The 27,331-nt window shown below is 38.8% G+C and overlaps 1 protein-coding gene across 1 annotated transcript in view; it reads left to right on the top strand.

Moving 5' to 3' along the window:
* Positions 1 to 619: 619 nt before the first annotated feature.
* The window catches only part of ano8b (anoctamin 8b), a 136,478-nt gene continuing 109,766 nt past the window's right edge, over positions 620 to 27,331 (top strand). The window contains exon 1 of the mRNA XM_061975852.2: positions 620 to 1,157. Coding sequence (XP_061831836.1) covers positions 989 to 1,157 — 169 coding nt within the window. The 5' untranslated portion in view covers positions 620 to 988. The remainder of the gene's footprint in view (positions 1,158 to 27,331) is intronic.

Raw genomic sequence — 27,331 nt, 5'->3', positions numbered from 1 at the left:
CAGTGTTTTATGTTTGCTAGCAAGGCTTATACTGTATGTCAATGAAAGGATCTGCCAGTGTGTTAAATAAAATGTGGATCAGAGGAAAGTGGATATTAGTTAAAGTAACTATGTAAAAAAGGGAGGGATTCAAAAAGTGTATACTTCTTCCCATTACCCTTTTGAGATATGTTTAATTTAATTTTATTTTATTAATTACATTTTATTTTATTTTTTTGTGAAATAATAATATTGCCATTGAGCACAAGATCGTTCACTGGATATATGTATGTATATTATGTCCTACATGTATGAGGTGGAGTTGACTATGACATACTCAATAAACATAATTGCAAGTGTTTTTTCAGGAATATTTGCTGCAAAAATGTTTGTTTCCCAAGTTTTGAACTAAACTAAACACGGGAATGGTGTCATTCCTGGTTCGTATTTGACCCAAGGGCCGCTTGTTGAATAGCACTGGTTTAATATAAAACAAAACATAACAATATCAACAAAACAACCCAATAATTTCCTTTTATTATATGTGTTGAACACCATAAAGTCTATAGCACAAAACAAACAAGTAAACAAAAGCAAAACCTACCATAGGCTCTCCTTTAGTACATTGAGTTTGTAAACAATATTATACACACATATAAACAATGTCACAATATGAAAAGTGACCTGAAAAATATTGACATCATTACGGATACTGATAGTTACTGGTATCCATATCGATATCAGGATCGATCCGGCCACCCCGACTCCCTTGTAGTCGTTGCTGGGTCTCTCTCCATCGAAAGCGCGCATCTTGCTGCTCCACACTCTCACCGCGATGATCCACTGCTGCATCCTCTCAGACAACCTTCACTTCACTTCTACCCTCATCGAACCCTTAAGTCGACCGCCGCGCCGTTCCCATGCTCCGCACTCATCCTGAGATGCGACACCCCTGCTCGATATCCCGGAGAATAGCCACATCTCGCGTCGCCCCTCGCGGGTAGAGAGCATGCCCGACGCGGGGACGCCTGGCGCAGCCGCCGCCGCCGCTGCCGGTGGTGGTGGTGCGGCCGGCGACGGAGCTGAGAGCGGCCGCCACCGACATCGAACACAGCAGGGAGATGCGGAGAGGCCGGAGTCGTCCGCTTCCCCGCCGCAAAGCGCATCCGGTGTGCTGGGTGAGTGTGAGTGGGACGAGGGAACTATAGTGGGCAGGTGGATTGTGGGACGGCTGGAAGCGAGATGGCACCCTTCTTTTGTCTGCACCATGCTGTCTAAAATTAGCACCAGATCAGACCAAACGGCTATAAATAATGACTTCCACTTGTTCATGTCGCTACTACCTTTACACGTCCCCTTTACACTTTGTTCAATGGACGTTTTGCAACAGTCTGCCTTTGACCTTCTGCTGTCTGTTGTTGTGTATCACCTCATGGCTTCACAGCATACGGTTTCCTCTGCGTTTATGGGCTTTGCTTGGTTTTATTCGGACCGAGGTTTTGTTTTTATTGTGTAGTCATTAGAGCTCTTTCATCGTTTCCTGGTTGATCAACTTCATGATGTCATCCAGAGTACCCAAGTTGCACAGTCCAAGTTGCTATACTATTGGATGGTTGGATGACAGACACCGAGTACAGTATACACATACACTGTATACATATACAGTATACACTGTGTGACGGGGACTTCATTTGTTGTCTATTTGAGAAAAACAATTTCCAAAGCCCTCCAATTTGTGATATTTTTTGTGTAAAAAAAATTGTTGAGGTATGCACTAAATAACAAACTAGCAAAAATATGAGTCGAATGCGTCAAAACAAGTAACAATAAAAGTTATTTGACTGAAATAATCATAAGCAACCTTAAAGGGGATTGACTTTTTTTTGGAGCTTTGCCTATGATTCACAATATTTATGATAGACAAGAACACATGTATTAAAAACAAAAAAACATTCTAATTTGTAAATAAATGTAAATAAAAGTCAGCTTACAATGTTGCCAATTGGAGCCATGACATCATTATTATTATTATTATAGAGGTTTATTTGAAATAGGGACAGATACAAAAACAGACATCTGAAACAGTTATTCAATGTATGCATCATAGTGTTTGTAGCCAAAGCTAATTTACAACACTTGTGCCCAACAACAACAACAACAACACAGATGCAACATCATTCAAATAGGAAAATAAAAAATAGAATAAGGCAAAGATGAGTCGATAATAATGATAATAGAAATAATACAGACAAAGTGCAAACTTGATAAAAGCCAATAATAATAATAACACAAAGTGCAGACTAGATAAACACCAATTAGTAAAAATTAGTAAAATCTAACATGGGAACACGATTGTTTCTCAACTAGCCATAATTTTGTTTGTTTTTTGAAAGTGACAAGTGCAGGTATACTTTTCAAAGTGTCAGGTAAAGAGTTCCATAGTTGTGGTCCTTTTATTGAAAAGGCAGTCTGGGCAAAAGATGTTCTATGGAATGGAACGCAACAGTTGCCTTTTGACATTGCTCGCTGGGGTGGTAGATCTGACTTTGCAGTCTTGTAATTGCCTTGCAGAGCAATTGGGGAGCAGAGTTATCCAAGCATTTAAAAACCAGTTTGACTGTGTGTAACAAAATAAAATTGGTAAAACTTAAAATATTGTATTTGGTTCAAATTTGGCAATGATGATATCGTATACTTTTCTTGTCTAGAACTTTCAAGGCGCGGTTGTAAATACACTAAATGGTCTTGATTGACGACTGGTGTGCCTGGGACCATGTAGTTAAGCCATGAGATATGTGTGATTGCGTCTGTTGCGTTTATTCCGACCCTAAAATCCAATAAATAACTATCCAAAAAGCGCCAATAATACTCGATTTACATTTTCAGACCTGAATATTAAGCAAGTATTAGCAATATTGTTATTATAAACGCTAACTTCAGTCTTGGCGCTAGGAATTTTCAAAATGGGGTCCCACGTACCCCATCAAGTCATACAAATGGGGTCCCACAGTAAATGTTTGGGGTCCCATTTTTTTTGTAACTTTTTTGAAAACAAATGATAAATGTATGCATTATCCTGTTATAACTCACATTCTATATTGTGTTTTGGAAAAAGGTTGTCATAAACGTCACTTACACTTTGTTCAATGGAAGTTTTGCAACAGTCTGCTTTTGAACTTCTGCTGTCTGTTGTTGTGTATCCCCTCATGGCTTCACAGCATAAGGTTTCCACTGCGTTTATGGGCTTTGCTTGGTTTTATTCGGACCAAGGTTTTGTTTTTATTGTGTGGTCATTAGAGCTTTTTCATCGTTTCCTGGTTGATCAACTTCATGATGTCATCCAGAGATTTCCCAAGTACAGTATAGTACACTCCAAGTTGGTATACTATTGGATGGTTGGTTGACAGACACTGAGTACAGTATACACATACACTGTATACATATACAGTTTACACTGCGTGACGTGGACGTCATTTGTTGTCTATTTGATAAAAACACTTTCCAAAGCCCTCCAATTTGTGATATTTTTTGTGTTAGATTTTTTTTTGAGGTATGGACTAAATAACAAACTAGTAAAACTATGAGTTGAATGTGTCAAAACAAGTAACAATAAAAGTTATTTGACTGAAATAAACATAAGCAACCTTAAAGGAGATGGACTTTTTTTGGAACTTTGTCATCTCTGCTCCACACGCTGTAAGTCTTTGCTGTCGTCCAGCATTCTGTTTTTCTTTACTTTGTAGCCAGTTCAGTTGTAGTTTCATTCTGCATAGCCATCCCTAAGCTTCAATGCATTTTTTTAGGGGCACTCACCTTTTGTTTATTTTTGGTTTAAGCATTAGATACCTTTTTACCTGCGCACTGCCTACCACTGTCGTCTTCACACTGTGATCATGACAAACCATGTTCCCGACATCCCCAAAGCAATTTGCTACCTGCTGCCACCTACTGATATGGAAGAAAACAACACGGTTACTCTGCCGAGCTCTAGACAGCACTGATACTCAACAACGGCATGTTATTTGCGGCTTATAATTACTGGTTTGCAAAAAATATTTTTAAACCAAATAGCTGAAATGACAATCTCCCACGGCACACCAGACTGTATCTAGTGGTTGAAAAACACTGCACTAAATAACACAAACTAGCAATAATATGAGTTTAATGCGTCAAAACAAGTAACAATAAAAGTTATTTGACTGAAATAATCATACGCAACCTTAAAGGGGATGGACTTTTTTTGGAACTTTGCCTATGATTCACAATCCTTATGATAGACAAGAACACATGTATTTAAAAAAAAAAAAAAGCATTCTAACTTGTAAATAAATGTAAATAAAAGTCCGCTTACAATGGAGCCAATTGGAGCCATGACGTCATTGCGTCTATTCCGACCCTAAAACCCAATAAATAACTATCCATAAAGCGCCAACAATACTCAATTTACATTTTATGACCTGAATATTAAGCAAGTTTTAGCAATATTGTTATTATAAACGCTAACATCAGTATTGGAGCTAGGAATTTTAGTCATAAAAATGGGGTCCCACAGTAAATGTTTGGGGTCCCATTTTTTTGTAACCGTTTTGAAAACAAATGATAAATGTATGCATTATCCTGTTATAACTCACATTCTATATTGTGTTTTGGAAAAAGGTTGTCATAAACGTTACTTAATTCATAAAAAAATAAAACAAATGAAAACACATTTTTATGCATATGTAAATGTATTCAGTTATAAACATTTATTCACATTCTTATTTCCATCATGGATCAAAACTTTACCGCTGCCGGTATTTTTTTCTATATTTTCATTTAGTAAGTTGTAGGTGTATTTATTTCAGTATAAAAGTGTAAAAAGTTTTTTGCTTCGGTCATGAAATGATAATCGTGTGCCAGGGCATACATGCATATGGCAAATTGAATTGATTATTCTCACCTGGATGTAGTTCATCAGTCGTTTAAAAACGGACACATCTACACTTTCATGGCAAATAATGCCAACAAACATAGAATTTGGCAAGTTAGTTTCAATGTCATTTAATACAGTGGCACTCAATGCCTCTAGAATTTCATCTCTGGCTTTGTGATGGCCATAAGCTGTGTGTTCCCCTTTAAGAATGGCAATATGTGGGGTGAGTGGGAAAGTTAGGAGAGGGAGCGCCAGCATGTTCAGGAGTGTTAATACCATGGTGGATGTCCGCTTGGCTTAATTTGTGGAAAACATAAATAAAGAGTTGTAACAAATTGACGGCCTCGTCATTCCGACCGAAAGAGCGGAACTATAGAGAGGGTGTTACCCCCGACAATATATCGGCCCTCGAGGGAAGGTCTCCCCTGCGCTCCTCGACCATGGTGTCGGAGCAGACAAGCAGGAAAGGTGTAACATGATGTCGTAAAGGTGTTCTTTTTATTAGCCCGTTTACATGGCGTGCAAAACATCTTTCCATCTTCATAAGCAGAGGTGGGTAGTAACGCGCTACATTTACTCCGTTACATCTACTTGAGTAACTTTTGGGATAAATTGTACTTCTAAGAGTAGTTTTAATGCAACATACTTTTACTTTTACTTGAGTATATTTATAGAGAAGAAACGCTACTTTTACTCCGCTACTTTTATCTACATTCAGCTCGCTACTCGCTACTAATTTTTATCGATCTGTTAATGCACACTTTGTTTGTTTTGGTCTGTCAGACAGACCTTCATAGTGCCTGCGTTTCAACAAATACAGTCACTGGTGACGTTCACTCCGTTCCACCAATCAGATGCAGTCACTGGTGACGTTCACTCCATTCCACCAATCAGATGCAGTCACTGGTGACGTTGGACCAATCAAACAGAGCCAGGCGGTCACATGACCTGACTTAAACAAGTTGAAAAACTTATTGGGGTGTTACCATTTAGTGGTCAATTGTACGGAATATATACTGTACTGTGCAATCTACTAATAAAAGTTTCAATCAATCAATCAAAAGTGTGAAGGAAAAAAGACCCTTTTTTATTTAAACCGTACATCCCGTCAAAAGCCTAAAGACTGACTGCACAGTTCCTGTCTTCACAATAAAAGTGCCGCTCCATCGCGCCTGCGCTTTCAAAACAAGAGTCTCCGAAAGCCAGCGCAAACAAGCTAGCAAGCTACGGAGTTTGCCGCCAATGTATTTCTTGTAAAGTGTATAAAAACGAATATGGAAGCTGGATAAATAAGATGCCAAAAACCAACCACTTTCATGTGGTATTAGACAGAAAGGAGGAACTTTTTTTCTCCTCCATTTGAAAACGTGGACGCTATCAGCACTACTGTCTGATTACAATCAATGCAAGTCACCATAATCAGGTAATACACCAACTTATATTCTTGTCTTCATGAAAGAAAGGAATCTATATGTGTTAAACATGCATGTATATTCATTAAAACACCTTTAACATGTAAACAAAAACGGCAAAATAAATAAATATAAATTATATACTGTATATATACATATATATATATGTGTATATATATATATATATATATATATATATATATATATATGTATATACATATAAATGTGTGTGTATATATATATGTATATATATACCCGCCTTCCGCCCGATTGTAGCTGAGATAGGCTCCAGCGCCCCCCGCGACCCCAAAAAGGGAATAAGCGGTAGAAAATGGATGTATATATATATATATATATATATATATATATATATATATATATATATATATATATATATATATATATATATATATATATATGATATGTGTGTGTATGTTACTCATCAGTTACTCAGTACTTGAGTAGTTTTTTCACAACATACTTTTTACTTTTACTCAAGTAAATATTTGGGTGACTACTCCTTACTTTTACTTGAGTAATACATCTCTAAAGTAACAGTACTCTTACTTGAGTACAATTTCTGGCTACTCTACCCACCTCTGTTCTTAAGTGAGCCATTTGCTGAAAAGTGGCTCCTGAAGCCACTTTTCATTGAAGCTTCCCTTCTTGGGTTTATTCCTCGCCATGACGAAAACAATAACACGCGGGAGTCCTAATACCGGAAATGCAGTATTTGTGATTGAATCAAAATTTAAGAAATTGTACTGGAAAGTTCATTATTTTGAAGTCGACCATTAAAAACGCAATAAACGGACGGAAATTTGACTCGGCAAATATAAACAAAACAAAACACCGACGGAAAGCGATAATCGATAAAAAAAACAAGTAAACTGGAGTTTTGACCCGGAGAAGGCAGGGTCGGTAAAAAAAAAAAAAAAAAATCTGCGTCCTAATTTCAATACGTAAAAAAGACACAAAAAGTGCGTTAACGCCAACGGTGAACTTTAAGTACCTACATTTAGCGGCGCATTGATCAAAGTGAGGTGAGCTGTTTGACATCATCAGCTGGTGAGCTGCTTTCTTGCATCAGAGCTCGTGAAAGTTAATTCTATATTTGAAATCATGCCTTTTACCTTGATAGTAAAATGATGGACATATACTGAGAAGTCGGTACACTTTGACAGCCAATTTAGACCCGGAAATGGCCAAAAAGACCCAAAAAGACTCTTGGTTCCACTCCCTTTTTTCTTTGCGTGGATTGTAAGTCATTGTTCATCTAAACGGTAATATATCAACATCCTAACGGTCGGCATCCCAGTGGGAACAGACATTTTACAGCAAGTGATGTTTTATTGTGTCTGTTGGCCCTCAATAAGTCTGCATGAGTTGTTGTTGAAGGAAAAAGTGAAAGTTGTGATGTGTTTGTGAAATTAATGCGCCGCCGTATACTTAACAAAATCTTGATGGAGGTGTTTTTTTAAAGTTTTTTTTTGGTAGAATAGAGGGACTCCCATACGCTCCATTGTAAGTGGACTTTTGATTGCATTTATTTACTAGTTAGAATGCATAAAAAAGAAAAAAAAGTGTGCTTCTCTTACATAACGATTGTGAATGATAGGTAAAATTCCCACAAAAAAGTGCAGTTCCCCAACAACCTTGTTACCTTTGTTTAGTAACACAGTATAAATTAGGCAAACAGTGACTTCCTGTTCAGTGCAAGTTAAGCGTGGAAATAAGCATGGCAATCACGGTGTCGAAGTGGGGATCTAATCCAGGGTACCAAGCACAGGGGTCCACTGGGCATTTGTAAAGTTTGAAGATTATTTTTCTGTCATTTAAATATGTAAGTAATAAAAAAACGACATCAAAAACGATAACATACAATAAATATACCTGTGAAAGTTCAGTAATAAGGTTGTTTAAATCAAATAAAAAATGTGTAACTACCTACACCCCCTATCAAAAATACAAAATGGTTCGTTCCACTTGGAAAGCAGCAAACTAGCATGGAACACTTCACCCAACACAGATGTCATAACGTCATCAAAGCTCACCTTTAGGCATTCACACACAGCACCAACATTTTGTAACAACAAAGATGATAGAAAAACATTTTTATAATATGTATCTTCTTGTGGCAGTATAGGAGAAAGTCATTTTTAAGTTTCACTTTTGCATCACATATTACATAACTGTAGTGCATTCAAAGACCCTCGAATACATTTTGGAAAACAGAGGAGTCAGTAGGACAGGAGATTAATAATATAATGATAATAATAATATTGTATCCTGGTTCATATTATCCACTGATGATAATCCTTTAGGTGTATCAGATACTGTAATATCTACTTTATGGTCTGATGTAAAGGAACATTTGACATATTTAAGTGAATAATAACAGTTTGTATGAATATTTCAGTAAAATAATATTGTGGTGGCTTGTTGGCATTTTCTGTTTAAAAAACTGACTTAAAAAACCCCAAAAAAACCCCAAACAAAGTATTTAAAGGGGTTTATTTACATGTTAATCCCATGTTTAAAATGTAAAAAACTAAATTCATGTGTTTTTAAAAGCTGGTTTTAGTGCATGTAAACATGGCAAGTGTGTGTGTATGGCACGGAAGCGTTGGGTTCAGGGTGGGATTGGGGTTTTGTGTATGGGTGTACAGAATTTGGTGCCTTGCCCCTGATGGCAATATTAACTTGGATTCTGCACGTCATTGCTTCTCTATTAAGTGAAGGTAAAGCTGCTAAAGTTGGCACAGTGTTTTTTTTATTCAAAAAGGATAAAGACCTCATTGCGTGGCGAAGTTGGTAGAGTGGCCGTGCCAGCAATCGGAGGGTTGCTGGTTACTGGGGTTCAATCCCCACCTTCTACCATCCGAGTCACGTCCGTTGTGTCCTTGGGCAAGACACTTCACCCCTTGCTCCTGATGGCTGCTGGTTAGCGCCTTGCATGGCAGCTCCCGCCATCAGTGTGTGAATGTGTGTGTGAATGGGTGAATGTGGTAATACTGTCAAAGCGCTTTGAGTACCTTGAAGGTAGAAAAGCGCTATACAAGTATAACCCATTTATTTATTTATTATCATTATTAGCATTAAAACATTACCCGGATGAAATTGTGAGTTGTTGTCACTAATTGTTTACCTAGCTTTAGGTTTACTATGAAGATTACTCCATTGTTGTTTTTGAATAAGTCATGCAGAGAAGGCAAGGGAGGAAACGTGAGAGCTATACCCAGGTCCTGATAAATGCTCTTCAAATAATGAAAACAATAATAAAGCTTATGTTGATGTCATGAAAAAAGCCCATTACTATACACACACACACACACACACACACACCAACACACACTCACAAACACACACACACACACACACACACACACACACGCACACGCACGTTTTCAAACCTTGTGACGTCCTTGCTGTGTGCGTTTTACACACCTCACCACATTCACATAGATTTGTCCGTGTGGGTGTTGCAACTCAACATAGGTTTCTCCTTGCAGCAACAATAGCACAATAGGCTATTTTCTGTACAGAACAATGTTGCACAAGGTCTAGTCTGAGGTACGTAGGCTAGTTTTCCTGTGTCCTCCGTGCTCCCTGCAAGTGCTGCTGCAGAGTGATGCAGTGGGCTGTCAGATGCCGAGTGCCTTGTTGGAGGTAACCCGAGAAGACTGCTGCTGACTGGAGGAGCAGACTGATGTCGTCGTGTGGAGAAGTTTCCAATATACTGTCAAGTTGGGCCAATTTTGTTTTCGAGGGACACGTGGACTGGTGGTTAAAAATGCAGCCTGAGACCAAATGCACTGGTCAAATTGTGTGTGTATGTACAAGACAATAGAAAATGTTGTTACAGGTATCTCAGTACTGTGTGTATTATAGGATGGTTGAAGGATGGAGTTCAGTTTTACTCCCTATTCTTAGTTCATTTCCACCTTAATTAGCCCTCAAATTAAATTCACTCTTGTTTGAATCAAGAGTAAGTCAGTTTGTGTATTTTGCCGATTTGAAACAAATGTTGTCATGCGCGCTCTAGATTGTGTTGCTGGTTTGGTAGTGATTATTTGCTCAGTCCCTAAGGTCACAGTACAAAAACTATTAAGGGTCAAAAAGTGCGAATTGCTTCATTGATATTTTTAGGCCATGTCACAATACACGATATGTATCTCGATATTTTGCCTTAGCCTTGAATAAACACTTGATGCATATAATCACACCAGTATGATGATTTTATGTGTCTACATTAAAACATTCTTGTTCATACTGCATTAATATATGCTCATTTTAAACTTTCATGCAGAGAGAAAATCACAACTAAGTAAATTTAGCAAAACTGTATTTATTAAACAGTTATTAAGCAGTGGCACAAACATTCATGTCATTTCCAAAACAGAAAGTGCAAGATTGTCAGAGACATTTTAAAACAAGCTACGAGTGCACTTTTGTCATATCAAAACAACACTAAATTAAAGTGCACTTTTTGTACAGAACGCCACTACAATAGTTTAAAACAAATAAAGTGCACTTTTGTGCATGATGTCACACAAGATATTTCAATAACTGTCAAATAAAAATGAGCTGCATAATAGGAACTCAAAAAGTGTATGTCCTTCGTTCTGTGGTAGGTTCCTGCGGACGTTATCTCCTTCTGTTGTTGACTATTTTTTTCATACGGTGTTGATGTGGAAATGGTTGCCTCGGCATTTTGTTGATGTGGCACCGAACGGAGATGTTGACATGCGGAGTTTCAAACACTCTTCATTCTCTAGCGGGTGACTTTTCAAATGATGCTACATATTAGCAGTAATGCTACTTTTTGTAGCAACGCTTTTGCCCCACACTTGACAAATTACGGTTGTCTGTTCGACATATTCCCGCTTGAAACCACCGCCAGACGATGGATCCCCTGCTGTTTTTCTTGGGAATTAATTCTTCCTTCATGTGTTACCAGATTCGCACCTTCTTTCTCTCGTATTACCACTCGCACCACAGCTAACGTTACCCATGCCGCTACCTCTCTGCTCCGCGAGGGCGTATACGTATGTGACGTATGTAAAAAGGTGCGCTTGTTTTACGTCTCTGTGAGAAGGAGAGACAACAAAGAGTGAGAAACGCCTGCAGTGTAATGCCCGCAGCTAAAAGCAACTGCGTGAGAATGTATACTCGAATATCACGATATAGTCATTTTCTATATCGCACAGAGACAAACCCGCGATATATTGAGTATATCGATATATCGCCCAGCCCTACGTAAAGTGATAGTGATTGTTGTAGATAAGGCTGCACCTATGATCAATCAAATAATCGGATAAAACACATTTTAAAACCTCAATGCGTATTTTAGGTAAAATAGTTAAAATACACAAATATTTTTTTGCTTGCCATAATCTTTATTTTTTTTCTAATAAATGGAAACCACCAACATTGAAATTTTACTTTTAAATTGTGTGCATTAATAAAATAATGATCATGGCCCCCCACACACCACCGCGCTCATGTGCGCTCTGTTGCAGCGGCGTGCAGAAACTATGTCCACATATTAACAGTTCTCTGCACTCCATGCAGTCCGGATTTGATACATTTTTATTACCGTACTTTTCGGGCTATAGAGCGAAGGGGTATATAAGCCGCACCCACCAAATTTTAAAATAAATAAATAGTTTTACATATATTAGCCGCACCGGACCATAAGTGGTTTGAAAGATTTAGTAAATGTTTATTTACTACACACCGTAGTTGTTTCCAAACGGGGCCTGTCACACGACAGTAAAACGCCTGATCAAACAAAACAGAAGTCATAGTCATGGACCCACTAGCTGTGCAAGCTAGCTCTCTAATAAGCTGAACAGACTCAATAAGTCCACGGTGACGTTTTGGTGAATTTACGAAACTGAAACAATACAAACAGAATGCCATTGTTAAGTTAAGAATACCAACACAGACACTTGTAAACGGGTTAGCAAAGTTGCTAATGCTAACAACGCTAGCTTGAGTACATTACGATAGCAAATACAAATATGCTTGAAAACTCTCTTACAGACATCACATATGGGATGGTTTAGTAAGTATGAATTGTTTTAGTTATATTGCAAAACTTACAAACGTTGCTTGGAGTGATGAAAGAAGAATCCTTCCGAGTATAAACCCTATAGACAAATAGTAGACAAAACGGAATATACTTCCGGTTTAAGGCACATAACAGGAAGTACATTTTCAACCCGCAGCACCTGCAGTGCAAACTTGTCCAAAAGATTGCGCCATAACACAAACAAGACCCTTTCAGTGTCTCTGTCGGTGTTGAAAACTATTTGTTAAATACAAAACATTAATGCCCCTAGCGAAGAAAAATCCATAAATTAGCCGCACTGTTTTATAAGTCACAGGGTTAAAAGCGTAGGTAAAAAGTAGTGACTTATAGTCCGAAAAATACGATAGCTACACTAATTGAACAGAAACAGCAACAGAATATAAATCAACGCTTTTTTTAATCGATTTAATCGGCTAATTGTTGATGCTCTAGTAGATTGTGTTAATGGTCTTCAGTGTCTATAGTGAATCCCAATAACCTAAATTATGCTGACTACCTTATGAGGATTTGCTTAAGGGTCCATCCTAAAATATGTTATTAATTCAAGCCCCAAAAAAATAGTAGTCCTATTGGTCTACTACAGTAGACCAATAGGACTAATGAAGTTCATTTTAAAAGTGTATCTAATTTAATTAATGTTTGGAGAGGTGGCAATTGTTGAGTTTGCATGTAGCTCATTCCACTATTCATTTATTTAAGTACCGTATTTTGAGCTTTCCAAAAAATAATGAACCTTGTCTGGGCTGAGCGGGTACTAAATGCTATGGTTATTATAGTAAAGGAAGACTTTTTTTTAATACTGCTGTTGTCACAATCATGTTCAAATATACCAAATAAAGTGTTTGGGCGCGGGGGGTTTTATCTAAATATAAATGAAAAGAGTGAATCTCATCAAAAACAGGGCAAGCTCGCACACTTGATAGTAGGGCTGCAACTAACGATTATTTTGATAGTCGACTCATCAGCAATTATTATTTCAATTAGTCGACTAGTCCGATTATTATTTCGATTAGTCAACTAGTCAAATGATTATTGCTTATGATTCGCTGTACACGTTGAGTTTAATGTTGAGTCTGTGACTTGATTTTTAATCATTTTCAAAACCTTTTATGGTAACACATTCTGCTTGACAATATAATGACCAGCAAACTATTGCTGATAAACCATATTATTGTCAAAGGTAATTCGAGGCCAAATTAAACCACTGATGTAATGATAATACATAATAATACTGCAAGTATACCCTTTCAAATGCAATAAACTTGTAATCATTGTATATTTTATCCTTGTAATTGTAATGTACAATTTTGAATCTCCAAGTTAAGTAAAACAAACAAATAATAAAAATGAGAGATGTCTGATAATATCGGACTGCCGATATTATCGGCCGATAAATGCTTTAAAATGTAATATCGGAAATTATCGGTATCTGTTTCAAAAAGTAAAATGTATGACTTTTTAAAACACCGCTGAACGTAGTGGTACACGGACGTAGGGAGAAATACAGAGCAGTTGCGTCTCCCAGTCATACTTGCCAACCATCCCGATTTTCCCGGGAGACTCCCGAATATCAGGGCCCCTCCCGAAAATCTCCCAGGGAAACCATTCTCCCGAATTTCTCCCGATTTCCACCCAGACAACAATATTGGAGGTGTGCCTTGAAGGCACTGCCTTTGCGTGCCGGCCCAATCAAATAATATCTACGGTTTTTCACACACACAAGTGAATGCCCTCCATACTTGGTCAACAGCCATACAGGTCACACTGAGGGTGGCCGTATAAACAACTTTAACACTGTTACAAATATGCGCCACACTGTGAACCCACACCAAACAAGAATGACAAACACATTTCGGGAGAACATCCGCACCGTAACACGACATAAACACAACAGAACAAATACCCAGAACCCCTTGCAGCACTAACTCTTCCGGGAAGCTACAATATACACCCCCACTATCCCCTACCCCCCTCCCGCCTCAACCCCGCCCCCCCCAACCCCGCCCACATCAACCTCCTCATGCTCTCTCAGGGAGAGGATGTCCCAAATTCCAAGATGCTGTTTTGAGGCATGTTAAAAAAAATAATGCACTTTGTGGCTTAAATAATAAATATGGCAGTGCCATGTTGGCATTTTTTTCCATAACTTGAGTTGATTTATTTTGGAAAACCTTGTTACATTGTTTAATGCATCCAGCGGGGCATCACAACAAAATTAGGCATAATAATGTGTTAATTCCACGACTGTATATATCGGTATCGGTTGATATCGGAATCGGTAATTAAGAGTTGGACAATATCGGAATATCGGCAAAAAAGCCATTATCGGACATCTCTAATAAAAATTAAATATACAATGTCTGTTGTGAAAATGTTGCACTTGAATAAAACTCACAACCAAAAGCAATAACATAGGTTCTGTCTGTATTAAGGATGGGTTGGGTGACCCTCAATTATACACAACCAAAATAATAAATAAAATGCCTAAAATAAAGAATTGACAAACACATTTGACAAACACAATATAAACACTGCACTACACTATAAGCAGATGTATTAACAAGCCATATGCAAAAACACTTTAGTCTTGCAGATTCAGTTTTATAACAGCAATTCGTTTGCACTGACCTTGTGTACCAAACGCCTCAGTGAGTGTGGTGTCGGTACAAAGGATCTGCATCTTTATGTGCACGTGTTTCACCAGTTGGAAATACTGAGTAGGGCGCTTGCTTTTTAAGTGGACCTCTAAGTTTGTCATGCTGGATTTTTTTGTTGGCACCATTCTCGCGCAAATTCGGCAAACAAGCTCCTCGGTGTTGTATTGTTCCAAGAGGTTAAAACTGAAATATCCCCACACTTGTGCGGTGGTATATGGATTTGTGATAATTTTTTTTCCCATGTTCGTTACTGTTTTCGTCACAAGCTAACTTGTTGCACTGTGTGATGCTAGCGACCCCTGCCTCTCCGCAGAAAGTCAAAGACACTTAATGAATGACAAGAGGATTCACACCCTTCTTTTCATTCCTCTATGGCACAAACATGTGCGTCTGCTGAAACCGATGCAAAGAGTGAATGCCCTTGAAGCCCATAAACATAAACGTACATGGCAGTTATTGACGCTGGAAAAATGACAGACTTTTTAAAAATGTATCGTTCGGTTAATTTACTTACCGAATATCGGCCCAGGCCTAACTTTTTATAGTAAATTTAATTGTAACAAAATAAACAAACAACTGTATTTTCTGAACTATAAGCCCTTACTTATTAAAACCCTGCGGCTTGGCGCGGCTAATTAATGGATTTTTTTGTATTGTATTTAACAAATAACAAATAATTTTCATGAAACACAGACATAGACACTGAAAAGATGGGTTATTGTTTGTGCTACGGCGCCATCTTTTGAAAGTGTTCGCTCATTGCAGGTGCTACGGGTTGAAAATGTACTTCCTGTTTCGTGCCTTGAACCGGAAGTATATACCGTTTCGACAATTATTCTTCTACAGTGTTTCTGCTCTAAAGGACTTTTTATATATCACTCCAAGCAACGGTTGTAAGATTTGCAATATAACTAGAGATGTCCGATAATGGCTTTTTTGCCAATATCCGATATTCCGATATTGTCCAACTCTTAATTACCGATACCGATATCAACCGATACCGATATATACAGTCGTGGAATTAACACATTATTATGCCTAAATTTGTTGTGATGCCCCACTAGATGCATTAAACAATGTAACAAGGTTTTCCAAAATAAATCAACTCAAGTTATGCAAAAAAATGCCAACATGGCACTGCCATATTTATTATTTAAGCCACAAAGTGCATTATTTTTTTTAACATGCCTCAAAACAGCAGCTTGGAATTTGGGACATGCTCTCCCTGAGAGAGCATTAGAAGGTTGAGGTGGGCGGGGTTAGGGGGGGGGGCGGGGTTGAGGTTTGGGGATGAGGAGGTGGTGGGTAGTGGGGGGTGTATAATGTAGCGTCCCAGAAGAGTTAGTGCTGCAAGGGGTTCTGGGTATTTGTTCTGTTGTGTTTATGTTGTGTTACGGTGCGGATGTTCTCCCGAAATGTGTTTGTAATTCTTGTTTGGTGTGGGTTCACAGTGTGGCGCATAATTGTAACACTGTTAAAGTTGTTTATACGGCCACCCTCAGTGTGACCTGTATGGCTTTTGATCAAGTATGCATTGCATTCACTTGTGAGTGTGTCAAAAGCCGTAGATATTATGTGATTGGGCCGGCATGCAAAGGCAGTGACTTTAAGGTTTATTGGCGCTCTGTACTTCTTCCGTGTACACAGCGGCGTTTTAAAAAGTAATACATTTTACTTTTTGAAACCGATACCGATAATTTTGAAACCGATACAGATAATTTCCGATATTACATTTTATCGGCCGATAATATCGGCAGTCCGATATTATCGGACATCCCTAAATATAACTAAAACTATTTATACTTACTAAAACGTCCCATGTGTGATGTCTGCAGGAGTGTTTTCATGCATATTGTATGTGCTATCATAATGTAATCACGCTAGCATCGCTAAATGTCGTATATGTCTGCGGTTTATGGTCCGGTGCGGCTAATATATGTAAAAATATTTATTTCTTCTAAAATTTGGTGGGTTCGACCTAAATACCAGTGCGTTCTATAGCCCGGAAAATATGATACCGAGAAACAAATAGTATGAATTTATTCCACAAGGTATATAACCACAGCGGAAAAAAAATCAACAGACTTAAGTGCAAGATGTCCTGTAAATATGACATTTAGTGCAACAAATATTTGTATCCAGTACTGTTAGGTTGTTTTAGCTGTAAATATTTACCTTAAGGAAAAAAAGTTTAAACATGAACATTCCTGGCGACCTATCAATTAAAGTTTTATTTAGCGACTTGTTGACAATAACACATTTTTGTCTATTAATTTTTATAATCAACTAATTATTGCAGACATTCATGCATGGATTAAAGACAAGTCAAATAATTAATGCGATCGGTTCTATTGCGGGCTGATAAATGACAGATGTGCCGGTAGCGAGCCTCGCCAGAGCTTAGGCCAACAGAGCTAACTCGCCCTCTGAGGTTTGCTAGAGGACGGGTAGAGCACGGAGAAAGTGTTGACCATTTGCCAGCGTGGAATAAAATCACAGTGTGATACAGCTGGTTAAGTAAAATATTTAAAAAATCATTGTTTTAATAATTACAACACGTCTGGTGTCCTTTTTAGATTGTTTGTGCATCCGTAGTTAGAAGTAGATTTTACACTAGTACAGTTTTTTCCACTTGAGAAGTGTTACCCCACTTGGCTGTAGACTTACTCACAAGGGATCTGTATTAGCTTCAGTGGGATTTCTATCATGATATCATCGCAGCTATGACATGTGTCAGTGTCCGTCATCCAGCACTGTCGAAAAGATGGGTAATTTCTCTAACTGAGATTTTTTTTAGTGCTGCCTGCAAGGATTTTCCTCAGCGGAAGCGAGCTAGGATCATTCCCTCCGCCACGTTTTCCCCCTAATCCCATCACAGTAGTCTTGAAAGACTTTGATCCTCTCTCCCAAATAATAACAAACAACGAACCGGTATTTTTCCTACAATGTTTAAATAAGAAATGAGGAAAAAAAACATACAAGCCTCACCGTCATTAATTAGTTTGTGTGTTCTCTGAGGCCACAGTTGATAGTCTGTGTTGTGGAAACATGTCATCTTGTTGTGGTCAGTCAAATGAGATTGTGTAAAATGCATGACTGCAAATACCAGTAATCTTTCAATAACTTTACTCATTGTGGTTTTTATCTTTAGACTGTACAGTTTGGGCTCCATGAGCTGATGTGGACATGAGAGCAGACTATCCTTTTTTTAAAGGGGAACATTATCACAATTTCAGAAGGGTTAAAACTATTAAAGGGGAACACTATCACAATTTTAGAATGGTTAAAACCATTAAAAATCAGTTCCCAGTGGCTTATTATATTTTTCGAAGTTTTTTTCAAAATTTTACCCATCACGCAATATCCCTAAAAAAAGCTTCAAAGTGCCTGATTTTAACCATCGTTATAAACACCCGTCTATTTTCCTGTGACGTCACATAGTGATGCCAACACAAACAAACATGGCGGAAAGAACAGCAAGCTATAGCGACATTAGCTCGAAACCGACGAAAACGACACGACAGCCAGCGACATGGGAGAAAGCGAGGACGAATTCGGCGATCGCCTTCTAACCAACGATTGGTATGTGTTTGTTTGGCATTAAAGGAAACTAACAACTATGAACTAGGTTTACAGCATATGAAATACATTTGGCAACAACATGCACTTTGAGAGTGCAGACAGCCCAATTTTCATCAATTAATATATTCTGTAGACACACCCTCATCCGCGCTCTTTTCCTGAAAGCTGATCTGTCCAGTTTTGGAGTTGATGTCAGCAGGCCAGGGAAGCTAGGGTCGATATTCTTCTCTTGATCATCTTCGGTGGCATGAGGGACGGTGTGAGCCAAGACATCCAGGGGGTTTAGCTCGCTCGTCTGTGGGAACAAACTGCCGCCATTGCTTGCCGTGCTTCCGAGGCCCTTTGTCCCTGAATTGCTCACACACTCCGGCAGATTCAATGGTGGTCTGGCGGCAGATTTCTTTGACTTTATCGTCGGAAATGCATCTGCTTTGAGTGTCGCAGGATATCCACACATTCTTGCCATCTCTGTCGTAGCATAGCTTTCGTCGGTAAAGTGTGCGGAACAAACGTCCAATGTCTTGCCACTTTCGCATCTTTGGGCCACTGGTGCAACTTGAATCCGTCCCTGTTCGTGTTGTTACACCCTCCGACAACACACCGACGAGGCATGATGTCTCCAAGGTACGGAAAACAGTCGAAAAAAACCGGAAAATAACAGAGCTGATTTGACTGGGTGTTTGAGAAAATGGCGGATTGCTTCCCGATGTGACGTCACGTTGTGACATCATTGCTCCGAGAGCGAATAATAGAAAGGCGTTTCATTCGCCAAAATTCACCCATTTAGAGTTCGGAAATCGGTTAAAAAAATATATGGTCTTTTTTCTGCAACATCAAGGTATATATTGACGCTTACATAGGTCTGGTGATAATGTTCCCCTTTAATTAGTTAACAGTTCATAATTCTTTAGTAATGCTGGGATAGTCACATGACCTTTGACACACATTAGTTTGCATTGTTTTAAAATATTCTAGGAAGCTCTTTTCATAAACCAAATTATGTTTGTAATTAATGATATCAACATGTTGGTTTTAGTCCTGTTAGTGCTTGAGGAAGGCTTGTTGGAGGATGAAATGTATTCCTTAAAATTAATTTAAGTGCTGTCAAACATTTTTTTAAATCAGATTAATCACAGGGTTTTTGTGGGTTAATTTTCATTATCATGATAATGATATATTGATTGTATTTAATTTTGCATAAGCAAATCCGCCCGTGTGCAGCTGGGATAAGCTCCAGCACCCCCTTCACCCCATAAGGCAGTGGTTCTCAACCACCGGGCCATGGCCCGGTACCGGTCCGTTGATCGATTGGTACCGGGCCGCACAAGAAATAAAAAAATAAAATAATTTTTTTTATTTTTATTAAATCAACATAAAAAACACAATATACACTTACAATTAGTGCACCAACCCAAAAAATCTCCCTCCCCCATTTACTCATTCACACTCATTTGCACAAAAGGGTTGTTTCTTTCTGTTATTAATATTTCATATTATATATCAATATAGATCAATACAGTCTGCAGGTATACAGTCCGTAAGCACACATGATTGTATTTTTTTATGACAAAAAATACAAAAAAACCCCAAAAAAACATAGGCAAAAACACTTTAAGTTGGTTGAAAATTTTGAGGAAAAAATTGGTACAGTTTCAAAACACCATCAAGTACACAATGAACTAGGGCTGGGCGATATATGGAGTTTGTAAGAGATATAGATATATATTTTTAAACAAGATATTGATTAAGAAAATATCGTAATATCGATATAATTTATTTCAAGTTAAACTGACCAAACGCCGCTTATTTGTTGTGTTCCTTGTTCTCCCCCGCTCCTCCTCCATAGGCTACTAAACCCCTCCCCCTCCTCCTTTTTAAGACGTGCTTGCACGTATAAGAACATCCATGATTGGTTGGTTGTTTACCATGATGAGTCACGATTGGTTGAGATTAGGCCAGTGGTTCTTAACCTGGGTTCGATCGAACCCTAGGGGCTCGGTGAGTCGGCCTCAGGGGTTCGGCGGAGCCTACGCCGCGGAGGTCAAGACACACCCGACTCATCGTGTAAATAAAAACTTCTCCCTATCGGCGTATTACGGATACGGCAACAGCAGAAGTCACACTGATTTTTAGGCGTGTAATTTGTCGTGAGTTCATGCACTGTGTTGGTTTTGTTTTTTGAACAAGGTGATGTTCATGCACGGTTAATTTTGTGCACCAGTAAAAAAAAAAAAACATACAACTTTGTCTTCCATCCATCCATTTTCTACCGCTTGTGCGCATATGAAAACGGTGAGGTTCGGTAGCTCCAACAAGGTTAAGAACCACTGGATTAGGCCAATCAGAAGCAAGATAGGGCAGGTCATCGAACCAGGAAGTGAAATCACAACAGAAATCCCAAATGACGACGAGAGAGTCGTAGGAGAGAAGAGTGATTTATATATTAAAAAACTAGTGGAAGATAGCAGAGGGATTCTCTTCTTTAGATTTTTCTTTTAGCGATGTAGACGACATCCAGGAAAACGACAATGCATCTACTTGGCCACATTTGGACAAATGTATGCGTCTGGATAAAACATTCATTTGACTTGTGTACCATGTAAGCCCATATCTAAACTGTTCTCCAGTTGCCTAGCCGGGCATATTTGGCACGAGAAATGCTGCCAAAAATGTATTATTTGCACAGCTATGTTATTTATTTTACGTAGAAAGAAATGTTTTTATTTTATTTATGTTATATAATTCTGCGCCACTTAAACAGTTTCTTTTCTGTGCTGTTAATACCCAGCTTGACTAACGGGGTTAATAAAAGTGCCACTGACTGTTTACAGTACAGTTGTCATTCACTTCAATTTCAGTGAATCTCGCTCATAAATGATTATCTTTATATGTATACTTTCACGGGAAAATATATCGAGATACATATCAGATATATACTTTTTCGTTCATATCGCCCAGCCCTACAATGAACTTAGACTTTGTCTCAGTGTTTTTACAGAGCCATTCATCTTTAAGCACTTCCTGTTTAGCGTTCTCATGTTAACAGTTCACCATTAAAGACGTGTTTGGAAAAGCAACCGTGTGTTTCCTCAAACCACCACATTGGTGACATCCTCAACTGCCACAACACATTCATTTATCATCATTCAAATATTACAATTATAATATAATCAAAACAATTGTCAAAATGACACCATAATAACCGAATTAAAGGTAACATAACTATAATCTTAACCAATGTGAAAATGCTAGATTTAAGCATAACAAAAAATAGAACAAACAACGAAAGTCAAAACACACATTTTCACAAAGGAGTTTATAGTGCACATCGTGCTGTCAACAAACTGTGCGCGCTGCATGGAACTCTAACTAAAAAGATGATGGTCATGTTGACTTAAGTCTTTGCATCTTACTGTTTCGTTATTTTATCCGTTGAGTGGATAAGGTATTGTGTGTCCCTACCAGTGACGTGGGGTGAGGTTCATGGCTGGTGAGGCACTGACTTCCTCACAGTCAGATTTACAAACATATGAACCCTAAAGAGTACCTTATTCACCATTTGATTGGCAGCAGTTAACGGGTTATGTTTAAAAGCTCATACCAGCATTCTTCCCTGCTTGGCACTCAGCATCAAGGGTTGGAATTGGGGGTTAAATCACCAAAAATGATTCCCGGGCGCGTCGCCGCTGCTGCCCACTGCTCCCCTCACCTCCCAGGGGGTGATCAAGGGGATGGGTCAAATGCAGAGGACAAATTTCACCACACTTAGTGTGTGTGACAATCATTGATACTTTAACTTAACTTTAACTTTACACATACAAACTGTAGCACACAAAAAAGCACATTTAATAAAAAAAACGTTTCATGGTCTTACCTTTACTTATAAATGAAGTCCATGCGCCGCTCCTTCTGAACAAAAGCATCGATAACTTGTTTACAAAAGTCTTCCTTATCTTTCTTCAGTTTTAAAAGTCTCCCTGTCTCGATGGAGATCTTCCTTTAAGTATTACCTCCTGCTTCCATTGAAAGTCCAGTTTAGAAAACTGTTTTATTTTTGATATGTAATCCTCCATGTTAAAAGTCCAGGCGAGAGGAAAAAATAAACGATCGCTAACTGTTGCTGCTTGTTGTCACTTATTCTGCAGCCGAGTAGTCGCAAAAATGATCTCTGGGATCACTAGCGCCCTCTACTACCAGGAGGCGGTATTACTGCGAGCCTCACACAGTGCGTCTAAGCAGCAGTTTTATGATTGCTCAGCACAAGAAATACGTTACACACATACAGTTGTTGACAAAATACACTGTACATTATATACCTCAGCTAACTAAACTATGGAAATGTATAATATAATTCATATAGCAATACGGTCTCACTGCACAGCAGGCCAGCAGTTAGCCGAGTCATTGCGCAATCCATGTTGAGGCTCAACTCAGTGACGTGCCTCAACTGGCTGCTGATCACCGCAAGTCTCTTCTCAGTATTTGAACGGCAAATGTGAAAATTCAGCGATTTTGAATAAAAATAATCTAAAACTGGTGAAGTTAAATGGAAAATAACTGTATAGTATAATCACTGGATACATATAACAATTTTTTTTTTTTTTTTCTTTTTACATTTTTTTTCTTTCCATGATGGCACGTGAGGCCCCGCCTCACCTGCCTCCCCTGACTGCACGTCACTGGTCCCTACAGCATTGGTCTGCCGCCAGCCACAACAGGAGCAGCTGAATGCTTGCACCTGCGCTGATCGGAAAGTGGCAGCCAATCCTTAGGGTGCTTAAAGTCATTTTCACACATCTCTGAAAGAGGTCCAGGGACCCACTTGGACGGCGCTAAAGAGCCGCGGGTTGCTGACCCCAATCTACACAAGCATAAAGGGACAAGCGGTAGAAAATTGATGGATGGATTATTGCTATTATTAAATGCACTTTACGGTTGGCAAAATGCATGTGAAAAATGTGTCAAGCAGAAATCTGCTCTCATGCATAGTCACTTTGGCCAGGACCCTTCCTTCTTATATTTGCTTTAGCACTGACAGTTTGAGTCAGGTTTCTTGTCACATGGGTCACTTAAAGTACTGCAGACTAAGGCAAAGCAGTGCTGAGAAGGAAAACAGCGCACTGACTTGTTTTTTTTCTTCTCCGCAGCAGTCGTACTGAGCCAATAGCTCTGTGTCCTCCCACCGCTACTAAATGAAAGGGCTGATGTAATGTGAAGACTATGGTTGTACTCTAATGACTTAATGTCTCTGTTTGGATCTCTTATCCCATCTGACTCATATCTATACCATATCACGTTTCATAGATGTGTTTTATTACCCCACTGGACTAAGAACTATGGTGCATGTGTGGTCACTGAACATAACCTCTGCAATATGACCTTGCCTTTTTATTATTATTAGTGCATTAGTAACAGAGGTGGGTAGGGTAGCCAAAAATTGTACTCCACCAAGAGTACTGATACTTTTGGTTGACTCAAGTAGAAGTAACAATAATCATCTAACTCGTACTTACGGTTTTTTTCTACATTAAGTATTTGTGGTCTACATAACATGTCATGGTGGTTCTTTGGTCAACATTTTGCATAGATTTTGCATTAAAACTACTTTGACAAGTATAATTGATCTAAAGAGTTACTGAAACAGGTCCTATTATGATTTTTTTTCCTACATTTAAAACACTTTCCTATGGTCTACATACCATGTAATGGTGGTTCTTTGGTCATAATTTTGCATAGATTATGTTTTACTGACCGTTTTCAAGATGCTTTTTGACCGTCTCTTCAGAATGTGTCGTTTTGTGCATGTGTCTTATTTACGTGCCTCTACATTGATGGCGTCTTTTCTGCACCATCTTTGTACTTTTTAGTGCTTCCATAGGAGTCTACTTTAAGTGTAATTTGCATTAGAAATGGCAACAGCGGAGGATGCGTACGTCCATGGAGGACGTACGCAAGGCATTCTGGGTACATTTATACTATATATGGATAATCCAGTGACGTTTTTCCCCAACAGGTGACGTCACAGGTTGTGCAAATTCCAAACGGCTCGTTTGACGGAAGTAAGAAGGAAGACATGATTATTTTATAAATATCTCTGTAATGCCTCCACGGTTTGATTTCATATTTTTGGGACTTATGCCGATCCCAAATAAGCAACAGCAGGTACCAATTGGTAATAAAAGTTGGTTGGTTGGTTTTGTACATTGTAAATGTACTGTAGCGTGTTACTACCCACCTCTGATTATTGCTTACCTGATTAGTCAAAGCAATACTGACACACTTCTTATGAGACTGTTTGCAGCGGGTCATCAAGACAGCATACAAACTAACAAGCCAGTAACACTTATGTTTATTACAAAACTATTGCGGCTATAAAAATGTGAAGTAGTTGTTCAAAGCGTCGTAAACGTACAGTAGTTTAATAGATTCCCTGTCTTTTATTAAACACAATGGCTGTACTGCAGATGCCTTGTTATTACGCACATAATTGTTGATAAAAAGTAAATTTTTGCCGATTCAAGGCTAATTTTATGTCCCCAGTGCTAATTTTGTGTAGTTTAGTCTGCCATCTGACAGTGCCAATTTACTACTACACAATTGTAGTACCAAAAGAAGATAAAATCTTTCTCTATTTACTGTATTTGCATCTTTGTTTTTACTTTCTTCTGTGACGCCGACTGGTCATGCTCCAGTCCTTAGAATGATTTTTTACCGAATAAAGTGTCCTGTGAGTGTAGATTAGTATTAATACTGATAAATTACAGTGTGGGGGTACTAACATGCACTGTACATGTGATGCGAAACCAATGCGAACCAGTGCATTAAATTACCTTGACCTACTTGCCCAATGGTACCCGCTGCCCCCCTAGGGGGAGTCACAGGATTACATTGTTGTACATATGTACTTGTGTGTTACCAGCATGAACGTTGTGAATGGATTCAGATGTAATTTATTGTGTGGCTGCAGTGTGACCATAGGACAAATCAATTAACTTTTGTCGATCATGTGGAAAATTCCATAACAATTTGAGAGCACAGACACACATGGAGTGTGGCCGATCAGTGAGGTTTGACTCAACAGCTGCCAGATCTCATTTGGGCTGTCAAAATGAATGCGTCAACCCAGAAGACTTTGTTTACATGTTTAATTGGAAAATGTATTGCACAAAATGGCTCAATTGCCCAACTCCAATTCCAACTCCAACTCTTTCTGCTTGCAAAACCAACTGGAAAACACAATAAAAAATCTTTCAAGTATTTTGAAATGTATGAACTACTGGTCATGTAAACAGCTTATTGACCCTCTTGATGAGAAGTGTGAGGACAAAGAAACCCCAAGATGGAACAATTGACTGATATTAGCTGGTTAGTGTGGGATTTCTCTGGAAGCGTCCGATTAATTTCAGCAGGGACATCAGTAGGCGTTCCAAAGGTATTTATTTGCAAGTTGCATCTAAGGATGCAATGTACAAGCCGCCATAATGAAGTACTATACTATAGTGACAAAAATGAAATGGTAAATGGATTATACTTGTATAGCGCTTTTCTACCTTCAAGATACTCAAAGCGCTTTGACAGTATTTCCACATTCACCCATTCACACACACATTCACACATTGATGCCATGCAAGGCCCTAACCATGACCCATCAGGAGCAAGGGTGAAGTGTCTTGCTCAAGGACACCACAGATGTGACTAGAATGGCGTAAGCTGGGCTCGAACCTGGAACACTCAAGTTGCTGGCACTGCTGCTCTGCCACCCGAGCCACGCTGTCCCCAACACAACACAATTATAAATATTCCATCCATCCATCCATTTTCTACCGCTTGTCCCTCTTGGTGTCGGGGAGGAGGACTGGAGGGATGGCTGGAGCCTATCCCAGCTGCAATTGGGCGGAAGCCAAAAAGCTCTGTCCCGGTTGCAGTTAGTCCAGAACGCAGCAGCACGACTTTTAACAGGGGCCAGGAAACGCGAGCATATAACCCCAATTCTTCAGAGTTTGCACTGGCTCCCTGTTCATTTTAGAATTGATTTTAAAACCTTGCTGTTTGTTTTTAAAGCTGTACATGGACTGACACCTCAGTATATCTCGGACTTCATCCAAATTTACACTCCTGCGCGCGCTCTGAGGTCTGAGAGCCAGGTCCAGCTCGTGGTGCCTAAGACCAGACTTAAATCCAGGGGAGACAGGGCCTTCTCTGTGGTCGGCCCTAAGCTCTGGAACACTCTGCCCCTCCATGTTCAAACTGCTCCCACAGTGAAGTGTTTTAAGTCTCGTCTTAAGACCCACTTGTATTCTTTGGCTTTTAACACTACGTGAGTTGTGTGGTCCTCTGTCCTCTGTTGTCCTCTGTTTAAAAAAAAAAAAATTGATTTCTATTTACTGTTTTAATTGGTTTTACCTTTTAAAATCGTTTTTAATCATATTTATTTTTATATTGTTTTTATATTTATTTTATTTATTTATAGTCATTGGTGGAGCTAAGGATAATATTTGAATATTGTTTTTAATATTGTTGTGCAGCACTTTGGAAACATTTTTGTTGTCTAAATGTGCTATATAAATAAAGTGGATTGGATTGGATTGGAAGGCAGGGTTCACCAGGGACAAGTCGCCATCTCATCGCAGGGCCAACACAGACAGAGACAGACAAGCATTCACATTCACACACTCGGGCCAATTTAGTGTTA

Source organism: Nerophis lumbriciformis, linkage group LG14 (assembly GCF_033978685.3).
Source record: "Nerophis lumbriciformis linkage group LG14, RoL_Nlum_v2.1, whole genome shotgun sequence".
Lineage (NCBI taxonomy): Eukaryota > Metazoa > Chordata > Actinopteri > Syngnathiformes > Syngnathidae > Nerophis > Nerophis lumbriciformis.
The sequence above is the reverse complement of the archived record's forward strand: the minus strand, read 5'-3'. Positions and strand labels throughout refer to the sequence as shown.